This window comes from Aythya ferina, assembly GCF_964211825.1.
Source record: "Aythya ferina genome assembly, chromosome: 3".
Taxonomy (NCBI): domain Eukaryota; kingdom Metazoa; phylum Chordata; class Aves; order Anseriformes; family Anatidae; genus Aythya; species Aythya ferina.
Genome location: NC_140298.1, coordinates 42003496 through 42029360, shown reverse-complemented (window position 1 = coordinate 42029360; position 25865 = coordinate 42003496). Strand labels below are relative to the sequence as shown.

The window sequence follows — 25865 nt, the reverse complement described above, 5'->3', positions numbered from 1 at the left end:
GATTCAAAATTTCCAAAGTTAGTATTAAAATATAAAATTATCCTGTGGAAGGAAAGAAGTCATATCAGTTTTTATAATAGCTCAGTCACAAGGCATTAAAGTTTACTTCTTACCCTTTCGAACCATATAAATGTAGATTTCCCTTTAAATGGGAACTTATAAGGAATTTAATCTATTACAAGCCAGTAATGGTTTGGGGAAAAAGATTGCTTTAAGAGCTTCAATACTGTTACCACTGAACATGACAGACAATGACAACTTCCTGATGGTCACAAAAAAAAAAAAAAAAAAAAACAACACAAAAACAATCATGTAAACTGTGGCAGAGAAAAAAACAGATGTAAACATCACATTGAGGACTGTTGCTTGTTACCTTCTAGGTGCTCCATCCTCGTGTGGCTGAATAATCACCACTTTTACTGTCACTGATGTGCGTAAAAGGTCAATCATTTGTTCATGAGTCAAAGTTGCCACAGCCACTTTACAGATTTCAACCAGGCGGCTCCCTTGCCTTAGGCCTGCTTTCCATGCAAAACCAAAGGGCTCCACATCTGCCACTATCCCTTCAAAGTTCACGTGGAATCCAAGCTGGCCCAACCCATTCCTCCGAAGGGTCATTTCTGTGGTTTCACATCCTCTGGTCACTATCTATAAAGAAGTACCAGATAGTTAGGACATTCATTTCTTTAGACAGACAAACGTCACTTTTCAAACCTTGTAAAGCCACGTATGGCTTGGCATTTATTATCTTCAATATACTAATGCTAATAATAGTTTTGATATTTGTAGTTCAAGTTTTCTGCATAAAACAAAGGGAACAGAACACTTCACAATATTAAAATCTTACAACTCCAAAGCAAGCAGCTGTCCTGTGTTAAATTCCTCCCCCCCCCCAAACCCAACATTAACACAACACCATTTATATCTTATTGAAAACTTAACAGCTGCTTTTGCTTCAAAACACAAAGCAAGCAAAATGCTATCCTGTCAGATACTTCATTCTTGTAGGCTGACTGACTGCAGGTGTGCAGGCATTTTTTCTTCAGTATTAGGCAGTATTAAGCTTGAGATATAACATGAGCCAAATTGAGTGAAGTGCTTCAGCTCTAGCAGCATCTCTTCTATAGACTTTAACAACGAAGACCATTTTGATTTATTTTCACTTGTAGTCAGGTTCCTAACTGCTACTACCTCTACACGTGGACATTACTGAGATGGGATAAGATTTTTAATGTCACTGGGAAAGTTAAAAACAAGACCAAGTTTCTTCATATTCAATTAAAATTAATTGTCACTATATAGACTAGCCCACAACCCTCAAATTCAGATTTTGTTAAGCAGGCTCATTTTTATATATAATGTAACAAAACTCAGAGCAGTCAGAACAACACCTTTGAATTAAATAATTGAAAGTTGTAAGAGAAGAAAGATGAACATTCTTGCCATAGATCAAGCTAGTCCCAAAGCAAAGGTAAAAAGGATTTCAGGAGATCAAGCCCTCCACAAGCACATCCCCTAAAATATGACATGGCAAATTACATAGTAATGTCACACAAAACATACTGCTGCGTCACTTCAAAATAGGTCATTCTGCGTACTTGGTTGCTATTTCTCTGAACATATGGCTGTGCATGAACAAAGAGATGGCTTCTCGGAATGCACACAACACAGATGAAATTAAAAGATAGATAGCCTCTAAATCCTATGAAAAAGGAGTATTTTTAGCATATAGGCTTATAATGAACTCTAGCCTACTCAGATTGATGTCTGAAGATCCATTAAGCTTTTTTGTTTAATCCTTCTCTTAGCCATCTGATATTGTCCTAAAGCTCAGATCCATTGCCTTTACTGTCTTAAAATCCAGACAGTCAAGTCCATTTATAGTTTACTTTTCCTTCTCTCTACTTTATATCACCGGATTTTCCTTCCCCAGTACAGATCAGACTCTAGAACAGTAAGTCCCAGCTTTTTCCACTCCAGAACTTATTCTTTTGGTTCAAACCAAGATCAGTCTGCAGCTTTTCACATCTTTGTTTGATCTAGATATTCATAGAGGTATCCTATTCATCTGGATAAAAGTCAGCTGGGTTCTAAGTCATCTAAAAGGGTTTTAAAATAAACATCTGAATTGTGGCATCAGAGTTTTTAACACTTTTGAGTGGATGTTACGGTCACATCTGGGCTTCTATATCAAAATGTAGATAAGGAGCATACAACTTAAAAAAATTAGTAACTTTTAGGAAAAAGGTTTTTTGTTGTTTGTTTGTTAGGAAACATTTATTCACTGAAAGGGATGTGAAGTATTGGAACAGGCTGTCCAGGGAGGTTGTTGAGTTGCCAGACCTGGAGGTCTTCAAGAAACAACTGTCATCACTACTGACAGCAGAAGTTTTCACTAGAAATTTGAACCTTTGCTCCACCTGTGTTAAGTAAGTGGAAATTTTTATTGTCTATTTAGCAATACGTAACAGAAGTGAACTACACTATTCTTCAGAAGAAAATTATCTGTGCAAGAAAAGTGAAGCTGAATAACCCAATGAAAATAATAACGTAACAGTGAGGAAAGAAGTCTAGACATTCATCCATTGATGGTTAATAGTACTTTGGAAGAGAAAGACTAGAGCAGGATACTGCACTGTGCTAGAAGTGGCTGTAGGACTACAGAGGCTCTGCAGCATCAACTCTATCCAGTGTGAAAGTGGTAAGCATAATGATTTCAATTCAGAACAAGTTTCTCTAATATAAACAAAACCAACATGATCTACATCACTTAAATCAAAATCAAAGGGCAAAGCATAACCGCATGACGTAGATGCATCAGCAGTTTTACGTTAGAGCTCCTGTCAGTTCATTTGTACTGACTGGAATAGTTAGTTACAGGACAGGTGTGCTAACATGGTCACAAGTGTCTGAAAATCTTTATCCAGTCAGCTGTAAAAGCTGTCATTAATTGGTCTAGTTTTCTTCACTTTCTGCAGTTACTCAGTGTAGACTAAACACATCAGCAGAACAACTTGTGGCAAATTTTTCTAAAATTCACTTTTTTTTCTTAATAAAAAGTTGAAGTGAATATATTCTACCCATTAAGGTTTTGTGTATTTTTAAATTAAGATATGTTTCTACCTACAGAAGTGTGAATTGAGAAAGGCTACAGCAAGAGAAAACAAAAAGCTTAGCCTTTCAATCCTGATTTCAATATTGAAACCATCCACAGCCTCGGACAAGTCTATCAAATTATTGGTATTCATTTTCTCATCCCTGAAAAAGGGGTTGATAGATTCTCATATACTGCATGAGGATTACTTTTTTATAGTTCTCTGAAGACTAAAAACAGTACTGAAGTATAAACAGATGACATTTTTAATTGTATCTCAAAGGAGATGTAGACAATTCTTCATAAAATTTTTGAGATTCCAATTTAGAAATTGTGCTTACTTCGAGTCTTTGAACAATTTCCCTGATGTCTTCAGTACAATTATCTGCCGCAGACAGAAGAATACATTCTCCTCTTTCATAAAATATTTTGATGCTCATTAATCCAGATGTCCATCCAATAACATCTCTGCAGGAGCAGTTAAACACAACATTTTTTGATTCCTTTTCAATCAACATGATAAATTCATTGGAGATTCCAAGGAGACATTCAATGTCAGCAGACTGGCCAAAATCTCGTGCGATCACATTCCACATAATTGCTCCAACACTGAATAAATGTGCATCTTTCCTTGGTTTCACTTTTTCCTTTTTTTTTGCACCTAAAGTAATGAAGCTAAACTTTGCTGAAGTATCCACTGTAGCTGTGGTAACAAAGTTTTCTGCCAGATCTTTCAAGTATTCTTGACGTGTCCTTGTGGCCATGGCTCGAAATTTTTCCGACTTATGTGCTGCATTTTCAGCATTAATAACTTTGGCTAAAAGAAAGTCCCTAAAGACTGCTGACTTGGGGAAAGTTACTCCTTTGGGAATGGGTGGACCAAATGGAGGTACATCTTTTGATCTTGAAACACCAACACTAGAAAGATAAAGAAAATTCAATGGTTAATTCATTTATATAAAAAAAAAAAAAAAAGGTCAGAAAGTAAGTAGCGACCTGTGCAGCCCAGTTACACAACTGACTTTAGTTTTAACATGTCAGTTTTCAGATATTTTAGACACATCAAAGAAAACTCACTGGGTCATCTGTTTTAAAAATGCCTTTTTTCTTTTACGTGTATAAAGGACATTGTGAATATAATAATACAAACACAGAGGTTTCCAGGTAGACTGCTTAGGGTGTCAGTGTCTCTTTTGTTTAGTGGAGTAAGTTTAAAAATCCTTTGCAAGATATAAAGGAGATGCAAGATTTTTTAAAATTATTTAGAACCACCTATCATTTTCAGGTTTCACACAGTTTAATTAGAACTATGAAAAATATGAATACAAAGAATTGATTTCAGTACTTATACATCTTGCAAGGATAAGATATGAATACAGACAAAAAGTATCAGTGCAAAACATGTTGGCAATGGGAGCATTTTGCACCACTTTAAAGTGCCTATTCTAAGTTCATAAAATTTCATAATATTTGAAATTCTTTAGAGGGACAGTTCACAGCAAGATATACATGTAAAGGGAAATGGAAATATTTTTTCCTTACTGACACTCAGTTATACCTACAATTGATATCTATGTAACATATTTTATCTGTAAAAAGGATTTCAAAATACCATGCAAACTATATACAACTACTACTAGATTGACTGAAATGCATTCACATTTGGGATGAAAAACAGACAATTTAGTAATAGAAAAATGTAACGTATGAAATACATATATCATGTAATAGTAATCACGAAATAGCTACTAAAACAAAACCAAGTTTTGGAAGATACGACAAGCAATATGATCCAACCTCACAAGGTACTTTGAAATTCATTCTAAAAAAATAAAATATAACATTCATAGCTGCTAAATCTGTACCACTGTCTTTGAAGTCCTTGTCATTATTTGCACAATTCCCATATGCTTCCAGCTCAGGTAACCTTGCTAAAATTCATGATGCAATAACTTAACTGTGAGTTAAGGTGAACTGAAATTTGAGACGTTATGATCCCCCAAAATTTCTCATTCAACTCAATGACTCACCCTGGTGCCCTGGCGTCATATAGTCATACTCAGGGATTTATATACATTAACAGCATTCTAAAGTATTTTATTTTAAATCACTTACTTCAAAAAAAGGAAATATGTGATACAAATTCTAAATTAATTACCACAAGTCTGACTGCAAATCTTATTTTCACTAAAATGTTATATCCCATTTTTGTGCTCATGAATGAACAACACAGTTTCGCACACTCATTTAAATCTACAGACTGCCCCATTAGTTTAGATAAGCAAGAGAGACATTGGGGTTTCACACTCATAGAAAATGAAGCAGAAATTTTAAAATTGTATATATCGTATCTCTAGAAAGTATAAAACTGTTAGGAAAAGCAGTTCCATTGCATTCTTAACAGCAAACTTAAATAGCTATAAGGTTCTACTTACCTATAGCACACATTTTCAGTACAAGGATTATGCACTTTGACAATGACAAATACATGTTGAAAGTGGGAACGAATATTTTTTGGAGTAAAAGGAAGCGCTCCTGGCTCTTGGAAGACAATGGTAACTATGTCATTTCCTATATGCCTTTTCCTTAGCAGCTAGATGAGAAACATGCATTGAAAAATCAGTTATAAAAAAATAAATCACGTCTTCATTCTAGCAAAACCAAAACAAAACAAGTGATTCTTAATTTTTCCTGAAATAACCTTCAATTAATCATGTCCTGGATATTTACCAATAAAGGATATCAGGTTAATTGGAAAAAAAAATAAAAAGGAAAAAAAATTGGCAAAGTTTTCATTAGGTTTTTGTATTTTCCCACATCCCCACATCAGCTCTGTGTAACTTCAGCTCATTTCTCTTTTACTCTGTGAGAACAGAATAAAAGATTTCTCTTGCATCCCAATTGTAATAAAAAATGTTACATCACTGGACATTTCTTATTATTCATAAAACTACACATCGGTTCCCTTTTTACAGAGTAATGTCTGCTTTTATATGAAAAATATAACACTGCTTTTCTTTTTCAATAAACTCCTTTCCCCTATTGCAGTTTTATTAATCATCATTCTTATCATGATGATCCTTACAATCTCAACTTTTTTTTTAATAGATTATGATGAATACTTATCACAAACTTTGAACAATTGCATACTTGAGGAACAGAGCTGAGACATACTCATGGAGAAACAGCTATTTGAAACTCATTTATTGATTTAAAAACTGATAGCTAGTAGTTTATTTAATCCTCAAAATACACTTAAATGAATAATTTAAGCTACTAAACCATTATTACAGTCTAAAACTTAAAACCTACAAAACATATTCAGCAATAAGGGACCACTTCACCGCCAAAAAAACCCTGCAGTAAAGTGGCATTCACTTTCCTCATCGAAGTATATCAGACCTCTAAAATATTTTACACATTTCTTATTATTATTATTTTTAAATAACCTTGCTTATAAAACATCCATTTATATTACTAGATGGAAACAAGTAGTCTGGCATGTACTAGGATGTAAATACCTACCTAAAGTCTGACAAGGACCTTGCACTGTCAACTAATAGCATACAGACACTTCAAGTTCTACCTGAACTCTAATTTAACTAAAAAGGATGTAAGAAATCCTTTAACTAAAGGAGCAAGGAAAAATTCTACATCAAGCTCGTTTTACAGAATACAATCTTTCCAAAAAAAATGTTTGTTTTAATTTTCTCAGTTTCATTACAAGGCAGTGTATCGGCAATCAACAAAAAAAGCTAAGCTGCATATGCTAAAGCCTAAGACCCATAAGCATTTCATTATGTCTCCTAAATAATACAAGATGGTTTTCTAAAGGTGGTGAGAAGGGCCAAAGCTAGTGCTTAAAGCACTAGCATATCTATATTATTTTTAAAAAGGCTTTTGATAAAACTAACACATATAATAGAACAGAAAGTATTTGGTGTTATTCTGTCATATGACTTGGTCATTTTTTTTTTTCAGATTTGAAAGATTAAAATCAAAGTAACTGGCTATTTAAGCACATTAAAATGTACATCCTCTTGTGGACAAATTGCTCTATAAATTATGTGGAATTGATCACAGAAATAAGTGCATCAGGTACACTTTAATTAGAGTCAGTGAACACTAGCTCTACACTTTAATTAGAGCTAGCTAGATCACAGTAGTGAAGTATAAGTTCATGTTTAAGAGGTTATTATTATCTCACAGGTTGGAATTTACACTGTAGTTAAATTTGTAAGACACTTTCCAATTACAAGGTAAAAGGTGATTCATTTCTCCTTTTGTTACGTAAATAAACCCCTTTACTTTCTTCTCACTATAGGAAGTGCTTCATGCCTTTGCCTATACCTTTCCACAAAGCAATGTTACAAAAACTAAAAAACTCCTGTTTAAAATTACTTTTATTTCTCAAGACAATTGCTGTTTTCAAGAATACTTTCTGCTTTTGCAGAACTCTAAGAGGTTCTACTGGCCACCATGGGTTGCTCAAACAAGAATAGCAGTCACATAGTAAGAGATATGTTTTAGAAATGTTTGAATTTGTACTAACAAAACTTCCTTTACAAAATGATGGCAAAATGATGGCAGTGCTCATATCCTACATCTAAACTACTGCTTCAAGAGCTTAAACCTTTTAAAGGCACAAAAATGGTAAATAGACAGTCAAGTCATTTTTAAGAACCTTACCAAGCTTGCTGAGATCTTAGTGATGTCTTCAACATTTTAAAATAAATTTCATGTAATGTTATTATAAATAACTGTCATGCATACGTGGTCAGTGAACTTACACAATGCAAATGCAAAGCACAGTCATACGTCTGTGCACACAGAATCATAATGCAAAGAACTGGAAAGGGAAGAGAAAAACCGGGGTGATCAGGAAGATGGAAAGAAGTGCTCTGGATAGGATAAAGGAATAGGAAAGAATAAGGTGGTGAATGGATAAGAAGGAAGGAACACATACTTCCCTGGAAAATGTGGGTTAAGGATAGCATACTGAAAATGAAAGAGGAATTGATGGAAACTGGAACTAAGCAAAAAGACTTAAGAAACCCTTCTCTAATTTCCATGCTATAACCTATGTTTTCCTTCCAACTTTCACATCCTTTTTTTTTCTCCCCCTTCAGGTTCTCAGTTTCCCCTTCCTCTCCCATTTTGAGGTCTGCTCAGGTTGGTCCCCTCCCTCTGCCTTTCTAACATATTATAGAGATTCTCATGCCAGTGTAGAGCACAAGAGAAACTCTCAACAGAGTCCACATATTATGGAGGATTACTTATAGTAAGGAGATCTCAAACACTCTGACATCATACCAGTATCAATATAAATTGGCACAATAGAATATGAAAAAGAACCCAGCCAAGTATGATAGGCAGTCAACAGAAAACCAGTGAAATTTTACTTAGAATACAAGAGGGGAGTCTAAAATATGTTAGAAAAGCAGAATCCATTAGATTAAAATTATGTAAAACCAAATAATAATTAACTTTGAGATTTTAACTATAATACTCTATTCTTGATTATCAGATATGCATCTCTGAAGAAAAGTATTTACTGTCACAAAACAGCACATTTATTGGTGATGCACAGCCGTAAGCATCTACCCCCTTGAGTGGAATATTATTTACATTGTCCAATTCCAAAACAAGGAATTTTTGTTGTTATAGCAGTGAAAAATATATTCTTTATTCAAATAAATTTCAAACTTATTTTAGCACATTTCTAAAATAAGCGGCTTAAAAAAGTTCTAATTTCCATATCCGTTATTAATCTGTACCCAAACCAGAAACAATCAAAAGATACTGCTCAAATCTGGTGAAACGGAGTCTGATTTAACCCACATAACCAAGCATATGGTTATCTCAAACATTTTAGCAGGAGGTTAAATTCAAAAAGTTTGTTTCATTCTTGCATATGTTTCATTTAAGTTTTCATCAAACCAAGTGAAAATTGATTATTTGAATTGATTTGGATTAATTAGGTCTAAACATGTGTACAGAAGCAGACTACAAATGTGTGAGTGGGAAATTTGCAAAGGAATCATTTGGAAAGGGAATTTGCAAAGGTAAAGTTTAAAGGAGAAAGCCTTAAACTATGACTTGAAGAAAAGGCCAGGAAAGGAAAAGGAAAATGGCCGCACCAGGGTTGGTAGTCTTTTCTATCCTAGGGATGGAACAGCTGACTTGAAAGTTCCCAGCCTACATTGCAACCAAAGTAAAAATTACCTTGCTTTTTGAATCTCCTGCTGACTCTAAAACTAGAGGGATGTCCTGATCAGTGACCAAGCAGGGCGTAGTTATGTCCTGGAAGAAGCAACAAACAGTTCTGGCGTGGCCTGGTTTTAGCTCACACATATGTGGAATCTAAGAAAAACTCAGTGCCTGCTCATTGAAGGTCTTATTTCTAGATGATGAAGAGTAAGTGACTCAGTATCCTGTCCGGTCATTATCAATCAAAGGACATATGTATAGGGTGCAATAACCTCATTGCCAATACATACACGATATGCTAGCAAAAAACTAACTATTCAATGGGGATCTTCATTGCTAATAGAATCCAAAAGGAAAATTATCATAGTCTCTAATTTCCCCTTACTTGGCTACATAGTTAGTGAGACAAATTCTGAAGAGACAAACAACATTCACATTCCATAGCACCTGTAAGTGTGTCTCTGTGTCGAGCACAACTGATGCAACTGCAACTGGGGTCTTCAGCATCTAAAATGGCTCAAGGAAAAAGACCTAATCCAACTTTATCCTAGCTTGTGAAAAATAACACAGTTGATAGATTTCACATTCCAGTATGCATTTTAGAACTATACTGTAATAGAAGAAAATTTAACAATGATTATACATCCATTTTGAACATTAAGGCTGGCTAAATCCTGGTTATTTGGGTGCACTTGTCACAATTCACTAGACAGTGTCCATGCTGTACAAATATCACTAGATTCCAACACCTAAAAATAATGTGGGGAGGTCTTCCGATAGGTATACTACTTGAACCTAGAAAACTGCCACATTATTTTGATCCTAAGAAAGTGACAAATAACAACATGATGCTTCTACTAAATATTGAACCTGTTAAAGTGACAATGATGAGTGCTTACTAAAACACTGTGGAAAGGAATGTTTGTTGCTGGGGAAAACCATGAAGTTAAAATTGGAAGATTTCCCTATATACAAAAGTTGGCACCTGTCTATAAAGGACATGTAAGGAAACGATTAAAATGAAAGGAAAGCAAAGGAAGAAATGAAAGGACAGTAATAGGGGGTGGCTGAGCAACACTGCAGTGAGGCTGACAAACAACAATTATGAAAATTAGTGAAATAGTGTAAAGAGGATATCCCATTCTCACAAACAAGGGCAAGTCATGAAAGACAATGATGAAAGTAATAAAAATCCAAGTAAGGTCATATTTACTGTCAGTGCCTGTGATAAACTATGAAAATACGCATTATTCCCTTTCAAGGCAAGCTCATTCAGTGTATTATATTATAATAAGCGTATAATTTTTCCAATTTACATGTGATTTCCAGTCAACGACCAACAATTCAGTTTTCTAGACTCCAACAAGTTCTGCACTGGTGCCTTGCTAACTTGTAATGTCTTTTGTAAATAAATATATAGATTAAAACTGGTTATTTGAAATATATCAATGCTTTTGGACTCTACCATGATATTTTCTTCCATGGTATGATCCTCAGCCTTCAAGTTGTTAAAAAACATACAGTATCTTAGGAAAATCTGAACTATTTTACAAATGTGTAAAAGCTAAGTATTCTTCTGTGCAAATCAAATTAAAGCATAAACTTAAAATAAGAGTTAAACCATTATGAGTGATTACAGAGTGGGCTTACTATATTAATCCTGTACAGAAATAAAGTATAAATGAAAGTTCAGAGAAGTGGAGCAATCTCAAGTTAGTGATGACGATCCAATATATTGATCACTAGCTACTGGCACAGCTGGGATGTGATATAGCCAAACGCTCTGTCCTCTAAAAGCTACATGTTGAAGATGTGACTTGTCTAACCATTTATATTATTCATGTGGTGAAGATTTTTTTTTGTATTTTTATTCCTAATTTAATTTCTTTAAACTGCATCTAAAACCTAACTGTAATGGAATAAATTTCAGTTGTCTTAACTGTTCCGAAGAAACAGTTCTTCAAATAGTTCAGAATTTTATGCAATGACTACTTAAAATACATTAATGTTATATACTTTCTTCCATTCCAATTTTCATTTATCCTATGTTAAGAATTTTAATAATTTAATCTTTTTGTCACTGCCTTGACACGTCTTTTCTTCTCATGAGATCTACTGATACAAAAGATGCAAATCATATGGTTTAACAAACACTAACCACAACTTTTGTATGCTTTCACAAAGAACATGAGATAGCATGTTTATTTCATGATAACACTCCAAAATGACTGAAGCCTTTACATCTTGCACTGCAACGAGATAATATTCAAATAAATCCAACAGTTTTTTATGGTTGCTTTTTTTTTTTTTTTTTTTTTTTTTTTTTTTTTAATGTGCAGGGCTAGAAAAATGCAGTGGCAGCACAGAAAGATTCTGAAGTTAAGTGTTACCATTGATATATTATACCAAATGTGCTTGTACTTTTTAATTTGGTCACACATCTCAGACAGGCAAGACAGAATAACCTTACTGGTGCACACTTTTGGTTGCTGTACTATTTTTTAGCCATCCTTAATGCTTTCAAGATACTTTGAATTACCAAACAAGGAAAGAGTTCTCCATGAATAAAGTTAAGTACACTGCAGTTTTCTGTCTTCACAAGCAGACACATTGAAGGATATACCTAGCCATTTAATACTAAGCTGATACATTAACAAAAAACTTCAAGATCAATAACATTTTGTATAATCATTTAAAAGTCTTATTGCATACATATTTTAACCACAGGATTATTTTCAAGTTTTATTCCATTCAATGTTTAAAACATACATAGGGTGTAAATCCCATCCAATTTGAGAATAATTGATTGACCATGGGGGAACTATGCTGAGTAATGTCACCATGAAACGGAGGGTATGGAAATAACTTAATGAATTATAAAGATGTATTATAAAAATCCTTCGATTTTTCTAATGTATTAAATGATTAAAAAAAAAAAAAAAAGCAAATCCACAATTACAAGACAAATGTCATATAAAAACATACAGCTTAAAAACAGTATTACTTAAAGATAAAAACTCAAACACCTCTGAAGTAAAATTATATTGAAAATTGAAAAGTTAAAATAACATACCTGTTGCCTGTTACTGGGCATGTATGGAAGCATTGTTGATACATGAAACATTAACTCATAATCTTTATAAGTAGTATAAAGGGAATGAGTTCCTGTTGAATCAGCTGAAAATGAATTTAATCATAAGACGGTCAGTAAAATAGAACATTCATATTACTTTTTAGGACAATGCTCTTTGCATGCTATGATATAAATCTAATAATAGAATTTAAACTTTTTTTTTTTTTTTTTCAACAGAACAAAACAGTTTGTATCAGCTAAAGATCTCTTTACTTTCATATTACAACATAGATGGATCCTGCAAGAAGTTGCCCAAAGACAGCTGTCTATGAGATGACCTTATTTTGAATATATTGGCAAGTACTGGTAGGTCTTAATATATCATGGAAATAAAAAATAAATGAACAAACATTTAGCTACTTAAGTATATTTTTATATAATTTATATATATACATATACTCATTATTTTAATCGTCAATAAAGACAATGGACTAATCCCGTATTTCACCCAAAATAAAATACTGACACGGTGTTACTTCAAATTTCACAATAAAACACATAATGAAGATCAGACATTTCAAAAACATAAAATACGTACATTATACATTGTAGTATAAGACAAAAATAATTTTATTGGGAATTATCAGATCTTTTAAAAATTGTTAAAACACACTTCATCTATGATATGACTTTTTATTTTGGAAGTTTAGTAATGCAATTCTCATTTCAGAATGTTTACCACACATTTTTTTATCCACTTTCTTTGATATGTCTGGATTATTTAGGTAAGAATAATTAACTTCAAAGCAGGAGGTTGGGAACAATGTTTTAGTCAAGGCAGTTATCAGTTTTTCTTCCCTTTTTATATTCACTGATTTCTTGTGTATAATTTTATATCTTCCACAGCAAAAAGCATCCTGCAGCGCTCTTTCACAGTGTTCATTTATTTATTTATTTTAATAGCAACAATATTCCAAAAAGAAACTGTGTCTGGCTGTGTTAGCTCTTGTTTTCAAAGTACACAAACATACACTTAGGTGTAAAATTCAGTAGTAACTGTAGTGCATATCTACAGCCCTAAATTTGAAAATATTTAGGTGTTTATAATTTTGAATATGTTCGTATTACAATTGACCTCATCAGTTATATTTGTACAACTTAAAATTAATTCATTAATATTTGTGTGTATGACTTATAGTTTCATAACAAATAGGGAGCATATTTAAATGTTGCTAACAAAAGCAGCCATTACTGCACTCCTCTATTTTAAAATCCTTGTTGAAATTAATTCCATTATAACTTTTCCATGCCATTCAGAAAGAGTTTTAAAGACATAGGAGGAGGAAATCAATTATTTTATAAAATATACATATCTGCCTAAACTACATTGATCTTGGCAACCCTAGTCCCTGATTTTTTTTTCATTTTGCAATTAGATATTAAATAAAGTCAAAGTATCTTGAACAGCTGTTGCACAAAATAGTCCCTTTAAATAGCGATTCAGAAAGGTAGATTATTTACCTTTAAATCCATGTTTTTCTTATACAACATCCTACTTAGTGGAGTACTTGATCTAGTACATGATCTAGCATGCTGAATTTGGAAATGAGCTAGCAAGTTTTTTGCTTGAAATTTAGTCCCTTACATTATACAAGATAAAGTTTTCTAACTTAACGGATGTTTTAGGGAACACCTACTAAGACCCTCTGAATTTACAGAATGGTTGCTACTACAAACATTTCTTTGCTAACATTTTAGAAAAAAAGTTATACCTGTCATACTGTTATACTGTCATTTCTTTTGCACCTTGTTCTTTTCTGAATACTAGTTTTAATTCACAAAGTTTGAGAAAAATCAGCTAACTTTTCAAAATAAATTCATGTTCATAGGAAGCATTTCAGCCTTTTTCAGAAAAGCATTGTTTACTAAATGAAAGTGAAACACCAATATTTGTCTTAATTGTATATAGATAAATTTGTAACATTTCTTCAATTTCTTTCAGTTTATTTCTCTCTTTACAAACTTGAAGTAACATAATCAAATACTGAACATTAATATTCTCGTTTGTAATGTTCCAATAATAGTATTTGAATTCCTCATTTCTAGTTGATTGATATGCTTTGAAATCTATAATAAACAAATTATATAGTAATGAAATCAGTAAAGTTTCCTCGAATTTTCTCATTCTTTGATCTAAGAATTCAGAATTGGATGATATTTAAAATGCACTAAATATGGGCAGAGAAGAGTTTATAGTTAATATTCCAATTATTTCACATCTGTTGTGGGTCTAGACAGGATGGAGTTAATTTTCTTCATAGGAGTCCATATGGTGCTTTTTCTATATATGAACAAAACAGTGTTGATAACACATCAATGTTAGCTATTGCTGAACTGTGCTTGTGCAGCATCAAGGCCTTCTGTTTCTCACACTGTCTACCCCCTCACACTGGGAGTAGGCTAGGTGTAAGCAAGAGTTTCGGGGGGGACACAGGTGAAAAAGCTGACTCAAATTGAAATGACATTCAATACCCTATAATGTCACGTTCTACAGTAAAACTGGAGTGGGGTTTTTTTTCCCAGAGCAGCTGTTTCTCGGAGACTGGCTGGGCAGCAGTGTGCTGTTGGGAAGTGCAAGTGACTGCCTGTGCATTACTTGGGTGCTTTTTTAATTTGATTGGTTGAGTTTTTTTGTGAATTCCCCAACCCCATAACTTATTAAACTGTCTTTATGTCAGCCCACGAGTCTTTCCTCACTTTTGCCTTTCCAATTCTCACTCTCACCCAACTGGGGAGCAAGTGAGTGGGCAACTGGTTGGGGGCTTACAGACCAGCCAGGGTCGGCCCACCACAACATTCCACATTCCATAAAGAATGGATCACTTTATCAAAATATTAAATAGACAAGCAAAACCAAATCAAAACAAAAACACAACACAACACACAGCAAGTCAAGCATTTGTGAACAGAAAAACTTAATAAATGCAAGCCCTACAAAACTGAGCAAGAAATATTACAGAAACATTATGCCTACCAAAAGTGTGGCTACTAGAGATGAAATTATTGCACTATTCTGAACCTTCAGGCAGTCAGATCAATGCATTCTCCAATTATAATTATGACACACTGTAACACTTGCTGTGCCTTTATATTAAAAAAGGAGTATAAAACAAAAAAAAAAAAGATGATAATTAAGTCAGTATTTTATATTTAATATAAAACTGAAAACTCATTTGTGAACTCTCTTAATTCCATACTGCTTGTTGCAAACTGTGTAAACAAATTATGATAGGCGAATATCATTAACGGAATTCAGCATTACTAGAATATTAAAATTATGTTACTGAATGGTATGTAGGCAGTGCCAATCAATAACATTTGCTCATACTGAAGCACAGCAAACTTATTGACAGATCAGTATATTTTCACATGTCAAAATTAGTAGGTGATATTTGGTCATGCTCTAGGTGAAAAAGCAAAACCACACATCCTTTGCCCTTTTGAATTTTTCATCCCTATTTGTCATCCCATCCCAAAAGTCTGACATCTGCAGTGTGTTAATATTTCTACATATTATTTGGAGAAGTGAATTATTATTCTGTACTCAAACAGGATGCAATCGTCTCTATCAAGCCTGAATTTATTAAAGTGAAACAAGTATGGATTTAAGCAAAGAGGCAAAAACTTTAATAAAATCAAATGTAGTGCTCAAGCTGGTTGGCAGTGTTACAAAATTGCAGCTTTCCCACTTTGTAAGTCATAAACTAGAACAGTCTGACATAGGATTAAATTTATTTTTTTTCACCATTTCCCACCATTACTAGAGATGGAGAACATGAGGATTTTCAAGTTCCAAAGCTTGTCTCCCTTAATTGCAGAAGTATGAAGTTTTCCACCAACTCTGAGTATCTCATTTGCCACTGGAGAGTGGCCTATGGACAGTTTATTGGCTGGCCACTAACCACAAGCTACACACACTAGACATTTCCCAAAGTTTCTAATATGAATTCAGTCTCTCTTCTAATGCATACAGGAGGTGAAAACCCATCCTAGCCAGTATCAGTTTAATAACAGAAGGATAATCCTTTTATGACTACAACACTGGCTGGCAGTCAGGTGTACTATTTCAAAAAAGAAAAAAATCCAGATGTATTCCAGTTAAATGAAGGCTGATGACTAGATAGCAAAAACATGCAAGAGATCCCTAATAACCAGATTAGATCAGGTGAACAGGTTGCAGGAAGAACGGAGAAGTTTGGAACTTATCTATAATCTCTGTGACTCTCTGAAAGGCAAAAAGATCCCTTATAAGAAAAGATTTTCCCTTAATTTTCTTTAGGTATTTCTCTCTAACCTTCCTTCTTGGCAGCTTACCTTTAACGGCTCAAGCAACTTTTCCATTTGATTATAAGGACAGGTAGAAAATGCACACAAGTAACAGGATTTAATAGCTTAAAAAATCTACTTGGTTAACAAAAATCTTTTTTTACCCACAAGCCATCTACAGTAGATAAAAATATTCTAGATGTAATAGACAAGTAACCATAAAAAATTAAGGATATTAAAAAAATCGCATGTTACAATAAAGTAGATGAACATCTAGATATCCGTAAGTCACAACATATAGTTGTCAGGTTGTCAAAATCCCGTTAAAACCACATTAAGCTAAAAGAATGAGTTAAGTTGAATTTAAAAGCAACAAACAGCAATGCTAATCAAGATGTGTCAACATGTTGTTGACTTTGTTAACAACAATATATCGGTTCCTATTTTTGCTACAAAAAAACAGCAAAACAAAAACAGTTTGTACAAATAAATCACATTATTGCACTGCTGAACCATATTACTTAGGGAAACTGAGAGACCTGAGGAAGTGGATAGCAATAATACATTGGTAAGGTAGATGAATGTTTATCAGTTACAGAAGGTTAACATGCTTATTATGCATGTATTAGAAAAGTTGTCTATGTGATAAAACTTGAATGTGTGCATGTGTGAGAAAAGAAAACTGAGAAAACTTGATTGCAACTCAAATATAAACCTCAACATATACGTTGGTTAAACAGAAGCAAAGAAGTTCAGGTGAAAGTAGTAAAATGTCCCCGTTTCCTGACTCCGGATTTCAAATTACTTGTCTTCTATTTTGCCATTGTAAGAATAAGATGTTAAAATGTAGCTGTGAAATTCTCAAATACAGCAAAAATCATAGTTATTATAATCTTAATAAATTAAATAAATTGCTTTAATTTTCAGTTCTACTAATATCGCAAAGGAAGTAAATAACCTTTCAGACGAGGCATGATACATGTTCATCTTCCTTATTTACCACATAACATTACTAATCAAAACCCAAGGTCAAGACAATGAAAACACAAAACAGGATTTGTAAGAGATCAAATGGAGAATTATAATTTCTACTATAGATCAGGAACATAACTTACTTTTGTTATCTAGCTGAGCCCTGTATTTACTAAACCCCTTTAGCCGTACTCTTTGGCCCAGCAGATCAAGGAACTCCTCAAAAGCTGGTCCCGCCATCTCATTGTTATACATTTCTTCCTCTGTGCTTTGGCCTGCTTTGCAGTAAAGGATACCAATCTTGTGTTGAAAACTCAGCTGGAATTAAAAAAAAAAAAAAGTAGAAGAAAGGAAATATTACAGATGCTAAGGAAATCAATACTAGAATAAATAAAAAATATTGACACTGTTACAATGTCTGGCAGAAAATATTGAAAAATGAAAATTTAAGTGTTTTGGGAAATGAAGTCACTATGAAAAACAAAACAAAACAAAAAAACAACAACACATACAAATCTTGAAAGAAAACTGGACTGACACTATCCAAATGGCTAAAGACAGTACTTGAAGACTTTTGACTTAGTTATCTACAGAAGAAAAATCTCTACTGCATATTATAGTATGAGGACTTTAACTGGTAATTTTTGTGGACTTGTGTTCTCTCTCAGATTAAAACAAGGTGAGTTTATTTTCCTTTATTTCTACCTTTAAAAATTGAGCCAAACCGATCCCTGTATGTGAACTTCCCGCTCTGTAAACTTTCTAATTACATAACAGCAGCCATTCAGAAAACCTATTTCTAACAAGACATTGTAAAAACTGTCTCCAAACAATAATTTGTTTTATTGTTCAATAAATCCTTTGTCCACCCCATAAAATTGTCTGTTGTAAAACTATTATTCCCTATTTTCAAAGGTTTTAATATGTAAACATAAGCTGTCCAAAGTACAGCATACTTCAAACTAGAAATCTGTTTAAGAAAACTCTTAACTGAAATCAAACTAGACTCTCAACTCTAGGATATCAATATAAAAAGACATGATTATTTCTCAGTCAGAGCATTGTCTTGTTTTCTTTGCTGTTTTGCGTACTTAAAATGACAAACTGGGAACCTCCATGTGAATGTATTAGCCCTATTATTCTTAACTGACAACTATTAGAGCTTCACAAACTGACAGAGACCATCAGTCACACAAGATTCCTTTAACACATTTGTCTATATACATGCTACTCAGCTCTCCAGCTGTGGACTTCTCTTAATCAAATTTCGGGATTAGTGTCTAAAATGTGAAAGACTGTATAAATATAATTCCCATTAGATCAAAGGTGACAAGAACAGTCTGCTTCACGTTAGTAATATGTAACACGGTCAGCTGTGCTAAGTGTATTGTAAAACTCCACAGACATGCTACTACACTGATGTTTTATCACAGCAATTTCTAGGAAAATTTATAAGACTAGAACACAAATATTGAGTCAAGAAAATATACATAAATGAAAGAAAGAAGTGTCAAAGATATAATTCCAAACTTCAAATAATCTTTAAATCTTCCTACTTCAATAAATGCTGCATTTCTCCACTTGAAGTGGAGAGTTGTGTATAAATAAGGCATCTGCCAAGCATCAATTAAAACAAACAAAAAAAATCACTATCCAAATCCTCAACATTTCTGGAAGAATAAGAGCTTTACTGATTTTTCTAACCTATTCTTTTGTGTACTCAAGATGCTATTGCTTTTTAAAGTCCCTTTTCAATGTCTCTAACAAAATTCAAGGTTTAACAGCAACATTGTTGGTTTAATTATTTACCTTCATGCACTACTGTGGTGGTTTTACAGACCCAACACAACTACTACCATATAAAAAATCCTGAAGATGTCCAAATTAACGAAGATTTTTTGAAGGCCACAGACAGAATCACTAGAGGTGCCTGAGTCAGACCCCTAACCTGAGGGAAAGGGCAGGGTTGCTCGCAGCTTGCTCTTGTCATTTCATTTTGATTGGCATATATAATAGTCATCTGGAATGCTTCCTTGTCTGATCCCCATATTGAAACAGTGCCTGGGGAGAGTTAGGTATCTAATAAAATGTTCCAAATCGCACACTGGAAACTATTTATTCAGTGTAAAACTAGCATGAACACTTTGTGGAGGAAACTAGAACTGCTCTTATAAACTTCAGATTATAGGAAACAGCACTGTTACTTAACACTTTCAGCAGAAAATTAAAATGATTGTAAACACATTGCCACCTCCATCCCAGCTCAGTGTCAAATAGCTTAACTTAAACCACAGGGAATTTAAGTTAATTTCCTTGACTTTGCACTAGAACAGAGGAATGGAGAAGTTAAGCACTAACTGAGCCATTAACAACAGTAGCAACAACTAACAGTGTGAATGAACAGCAAGTTAGAGAACCACTTAGGCAAAATATTCCATTCAAAAATAGGCAGTCCCACTCCTTCAGTCTTTCCAAGGAGATGAGTGATTCTTGAATTAGATCTTAAGTATCAGTATAATTCCAAACAGGAGTGAAGTATACCTGTTCTCCAAACACCCTAGCATTTCCTGGTTAAAATACTGTACTAGGAGATGGTAAAGATGTGATACTGCCCAGCCCATGAAGGAATGAATCCTGAGTTTTCAATTCACGGACAAGTATTGCAAACACTCAACAGTTACACACAAAGTTGATTCTACCCATAACACTATTCCTAAACAAGACAGCAGGGGCAAGCACACTTGAAATAACTTGAATTTCCAACTGTGTGCTAGGAGCACTCACATCCACAAGATACGCAGACTTCAGCAAAGTGACTCAGCTCAGAATCAATAGGGCTTTGCAGAAACAGAAATCAAGGTACCTTTAGAAAGTCAATGTCCAAGAGAGTTGTATGTAAATGAGGCTTGGGAGCACCTTATATGGGCCATTAACTGATGTGAAAAATGTCAGAATATCAGAATATTTAAAATCAATTAAGTTTGCCAGTTTTGGAATGGCACTGCATACTTATACAGGTCTAAGGAAAGAATTTCAGACACGGCTCTGATTTCGTGATTTCTAAACTAGAAATATTAGACATCAGAAAATGTCTAATCTAGCTACTGGAGTATACGATTTGTATTAAGTGTGCATAGAAGTCCCTCCTGACTCAAACTGACCATGTTTAGCCAGAATTACTTACTACTGAATCCTGGCATCTTGTCTTCTTGTACAGTATAGATTCTTTATCGTGTAACAACAACAAATTGATGACTTACACAACGTGAAGACTTTAGAGTTTTTCTGGCAAGGAACCTCAGTAGCAACTAAATATCCCTGCACTCTAAGTTCCTTTTTTCTTTGGGCTTTCTATAAACTTTGGTCTAGAGAAAAGCAAGCATTTCTAATGGGATGTGAAAAACAAAAAACAAAACAAACAAAAAAAAAAACACCAAAGAAAAAAAACACAAACAAAACTATCAAAAACCATATACAATAAACCATTAGCAGAAATATGGAGGGGAATCTGGGGGGAGAACGGAGAAAAAAAAATCCTATGTTGTAGATAAGTTGTTGACTTTTCCTGTAAATTTAGAATCAAACCTAATGCTGTTCATCATATACCAGAGTAACTTGGAATTAGTTACATTCTCAAATTAGGTCAACCATCTAATGTCCATCTATTTTCTACTGTCATTTTAGGGATAGAGTTTTAGCCACATGTTTCTTCTACAACCCACACTAGATTTCACTGAAAACTACTCATTTCTTTCTCTACCTGTTTCACAAAACTGACACAGTTTTCAGTTTGCTGAAGAACTATGCAAATATTTAATACACTTTTATTCAAAATGGTTATCATTCTGGTAATAGCATTAATCCTCTAGATCACAATTCATATTTTAAAATTCATGACATTTCAGCCACTTGTCACTTTCAGCTACCAAGCGTAACTCTTTTTATATTTGGTTGATTAATAAACTGAAAGCATGAAGTACATAAGAGGATTAAAAGCATAAATGGATCTCATGCCACTTCTATGCACAGCTTTCTCTCTATATTCAAGTAATTATCTCACAATAAGCAGCATGTAAGATACATTAATATTACATTTTGCTTGGTGACAGCCCATTTCATAACAGGATTGAATTTTTCAGAACCGAGCACCCAGAATAATACTCAGTGCTATGTACTGCTGTTTCTCAAAATTAAGAGTTAATGATTAAAAATATACTGGTCAGTTCATTGGACAATCTCCATTTCCAATTTTGGGGAAATGCTTAGTGAGTTTTGGGAAATATGCCACTGAGGTCAAATAAAGATGTACTCTATGCTGCCTAGAAAATCCAACCTCTCTAAGTAGTAATTATTATTTATTACATGAACCTAAACTCACTCTGGTGCTCAGAGAGGAAAGACAGAGAGCAACAGGAGATTAGGAACTCTTATATTCAGAGGAGAGTGCTAATGATTTCCCTTTGTTTTACCAGAAACACTGAAAAACACATGAAAAAACAGACATTGGACAAAATTAATTTCCAATTAAAAGTTCTCCAATGAACATAAGTAGTAAAACATACATACAAAACTAGCTTAATATTCTACCCCCCAAAAAAAGAAATCTTCCTCTGTCTATCTCTGCTTTGTTTTAAGCAATTGTTACAGTCACAGGAGAAGACAATTCTGGTAGACACCAATATGTTTGACACAATCACTACATTTGAAACTGAATTAGCATAAAAAATAGTTATATCACCATTATAATCAAATGGATCGATCAGCTGATTCTACCTCAACAGACAGATATTGACTTTTGCAATGAAAACGCAATCTTTACTTTAAATGAACATAAAGCATGGCTTCTAAAATTGAACTAAAAGCCTTCAATAAACCCATCCTTCCAAATTGTTCAGAAGCTATGAATTTACTTACTAGTTTTAATGAAGCAGATTTACTTTATTGAACCCAATAAACCTTATCATTTTTCTCTCCATATTTAAAGCATATGAATATTTCATTGCTGGTGCAGTTAATTCATTACATAGTCTCAATCACAATTTCAGTTGTTTGAACCCAGAAGCATTCTATTCTACTAAAACTACTGCAAACTAATCAGAAAATTAGTGTTCAAAAAAAAAAAAAAAAACAACACAAAAATGCAGAGATTTATATGCAGGGACTTAATATGTTATATCCTTTTTCCTCCTTACCTGTAAGCAGTATTAATAAAATATATTATATGTATTTTCATTTGCATTCAACAGTTGTACACAGTAAAGAACAAAAAAGACTGTGGACTATTAAAAGTTTAGTCATAACCTTTCTCCCACTCACACGTATAAAGAGAATCACTATAGTCTTAATAATTTTTCTTAAGCTGCAATATATTTAAAAAACAATTTGTTTAGAAATTCAAATCTCATTTTGTCTATGAAAACACACTGAGTAAATATTGGCAAAATCAAGGCAGTGATTAATTTGCATTAGAGATCCATGTTTTTCAATATTACCTTCATAATATTTAAGATTCCCCCCTCCCAATAAATGAAAAAAATAATTGTCCTTAAAATAAAAGTCATATCCTACATACCCCTTGTTCATCCAATTTAAGCAGCTGTTCAGGTACTTTGGGTGAGTTGGAAGCCTGCCTCAGGCATTGAATGCTCAGCTCTGGTATTACATATTCTAGTACCTCTTTGAGAGGCAGACCTCTTGCTGTGCCATGCCTTGCAGTGGATGGTATAGCATCTTCTAAAATTGCTCCTCTAAGTGTAGTAAGCTGCAATAAATGTACAAAACATTTTTAATTCTAATACTACGAAGACTTTTAAAGATACCCAGGTTTTATGAAAAGCATGGAATACAGAATATGAAGAAAAACACCCCTATCTTCAATTTTTTAAACCAGTAAAAAAGATTACAAAATGACTTTTAAAAATGACACAGGCTCTTGTTGTCTCAGTGACGTATTTGTGGCCAACAGGACTATGGAAGTTATTGTCTTTTTGTATGTGACACTGGTGAGACCACACCTCAAATACTGTGTTCAGTTTTGGGCACTCCACTACAAGAAAATAGACTTGTTAAGTGCATGTAAAGGAGAGCAGTGAAGCTGGTGAAGTGATTAGAAAACCAAACTTATGAAGAGCAACTGAGGTCATTCAGTCTGAAGAAAAGAAAGCTGAGGAAATACCTCATCACTCTCTACAACTATCAGAAAGGAGGCTGCAAAGGAGTGTGTCAGTCTCTTTTCTTAGGTGACAAGCAACAGGACATGAAGAAACGGTCTCAAGTTGCACCCAGGCGGGTTTGGATTGGATATTAGGAAGAATTTCTTTATGGAGAAATTGGTTAAGTATTGAAACAGGATCTCTGAAGATATTTTAAGAGATATGAAGGTTTGGCATTAAGGGTCACGCTTTAATGATGTGACTCAGTTGGTCCGGTTGATGCTTGGACTTGGTGATCTTGAGGTTTTTCTCCAACCTCGACAATTCTATGTTTCTAAGTTTTTTGTTTAAATAAATTCACTGATGGTATTATTAACTTACTCCAATTCCTAAGTTTTTTTTCAAAAAAAAAAAAAAAAAAATCAAAACAGCAGGAAAACTAGAAATTAATTTTAATGCCATACTACCCTAGAAAACACAGTAGTTGAATGTGAGGTTGAACAGATGAGGTAAGCTACAGTTAATGGCACCTTCATTTACCTTAACTACATGTTTTTTAAACCATTCTGCTTTATTGTCATTGGATTTGGCAAAAAGGGATGTTTATTAGTAGTGAGTCAGCTAAACCACTGCTCTTCTCACACAGAGGCCTCTTTTTTATGGCAATGAAGGAAAAACCTAGCTTCAAAAAAATGATTCTACATCTATTTGTAAATGCACATGAGCCAAGAGGCATCAAGAACACTTCCCTGTGTTCTAATAGCAATAAAAAGCAACAGTCCTAAGGACAGTTAACATTGTGTCATTGTGTATTTTTATACAAATTAAATCTAGTTGCTGTCACAAACCAGAAATTAGTTTTGCAACAGACATTAATTGGCTTAAAATAAAAATTATGAGAAATGCCCTTCTACAACAATCACAAAAGCTATTCTGCCAGAGAAATAAAAATAATTGTCTTATTAACATATTAATAGAATAGAATAAAAAAGTTCAGTTGGAAGGGACCTACAAAGATTGAGTACAACTGCCTGACCGCTTCAGGGCCAAGCAAAAGTCAAAGCATATTGATGAGGGCATTATCCAAACACCTCTTGAAACACTGATATGCATGGGGCATCAACCACCTTGCTAGGAAGCCTGTTCCAGTGTTTGACCACTGGTAAGATAAGGAAATTTTTCCTAATATCTAAGTCTGAAACACCCTAGCACAGCTTTGTGCTATTCCCTTGCATCTTATCATTGGTTACCAGGGAGAAGACTTTGACACTTCTCCATTTCCCCTCTGCAGGGACTTGAAATATTCCTTCCACAAATTATATAAAGTGTGTAAAAACATTTCTCAACAAAAGTGTGTAAAAATCAGTCTGAAACAGAATACAAAAAAGTACACTTAAGTTGTAGCATCAGCTTTCATATTTTTCCCCTCTTGTTTTCTTCTCTTAATCTTCTATTCCTACAATTAGAACCGTAACATCTAGCAGCTTAATCAAAGCGTATCTTCAGCTTAGTTCTTATTATCTGCTCCTATGTTTAAGTCTTGGAAATATGTAATTTCAGCCAACTTACCTCCTTTTGGATGCCTGTTGAAAAAGAAAAAAAATTCACATAGCAGGGAAGAAGAAAACTTTGTTCCAGGCAAACATCCCTTTCCCATTAACAGATTTACTTTCCAATTTAGCAACATACCCACAGGCAAACAACCAGTATTCTAAGTTAACATTCCAATTCCTTTGCAGAATTACTGAAAGAATATTACCTCGCTTGTCCTGAAAACTATCCGATAGTTGAACTGAGATCCTTCTTTTTCCTTAGCATCTTCAACCTTCTCCCTGCGGATGCTGACTGCTACAGGTCCAAGATTTTCATCTATTCCAAAGTAATTCTGATGTTCTTTTGCATAAAAGTGAATGAAGAATAAAAAAGCATAATGAAACATGAATCTCCCAGAAAGTGTTCAAGTCCCATTTAAAAAAAAATGTGGCAACAAAAAATATTATTTACTATTAAAAGTATTATATACTAAAGCTGCATTTCT

The 25865-nt window shown here is 33.7% G+C and overlaps 1 protein-coding gene across 5 annotated transcripts in view; it reads right to left on the bottom strand.

Moving 5' to 3' along the window:
- SIPA1L2 (signal induced proliferation associated 1 like 2) overlaps positions 1–25865 on the bottom strand; it is a 140606-nt gene that overhangs the window by 54429 nt on the left and 60312 nt on the right. For all 5 annotated transcript variants that reach the window (XM_084512550.1, XM_084512552.1, XM_084512554.1 and 2 more), the window contains exons 4-10: positions 25587–25720; positions 23248–23436; positions 17819–17993; positions 12378–12481; positions 5530–5687; positions 3436–4012; positions 374–648 (exon numbers count right to left, since the gene is read on the bottom strand). In XM_084512550.1, coding sequence (XP_084368676.1) covers positions 374–648; positions 3436–4012; positions 5530–5687; positions 12378–12481; positions 17819–17993; positions 23248–23436; positions 25587–25720 — 1612 coding nt within the window. The remainder of the gene's footprint in view (positions 1–373; positions 649–3435; positions 4013–5529; positions 5688–12377; positions 12482–17818; positions 17994–23247; positions 23437–25586; positions 25721–25865) is intronic.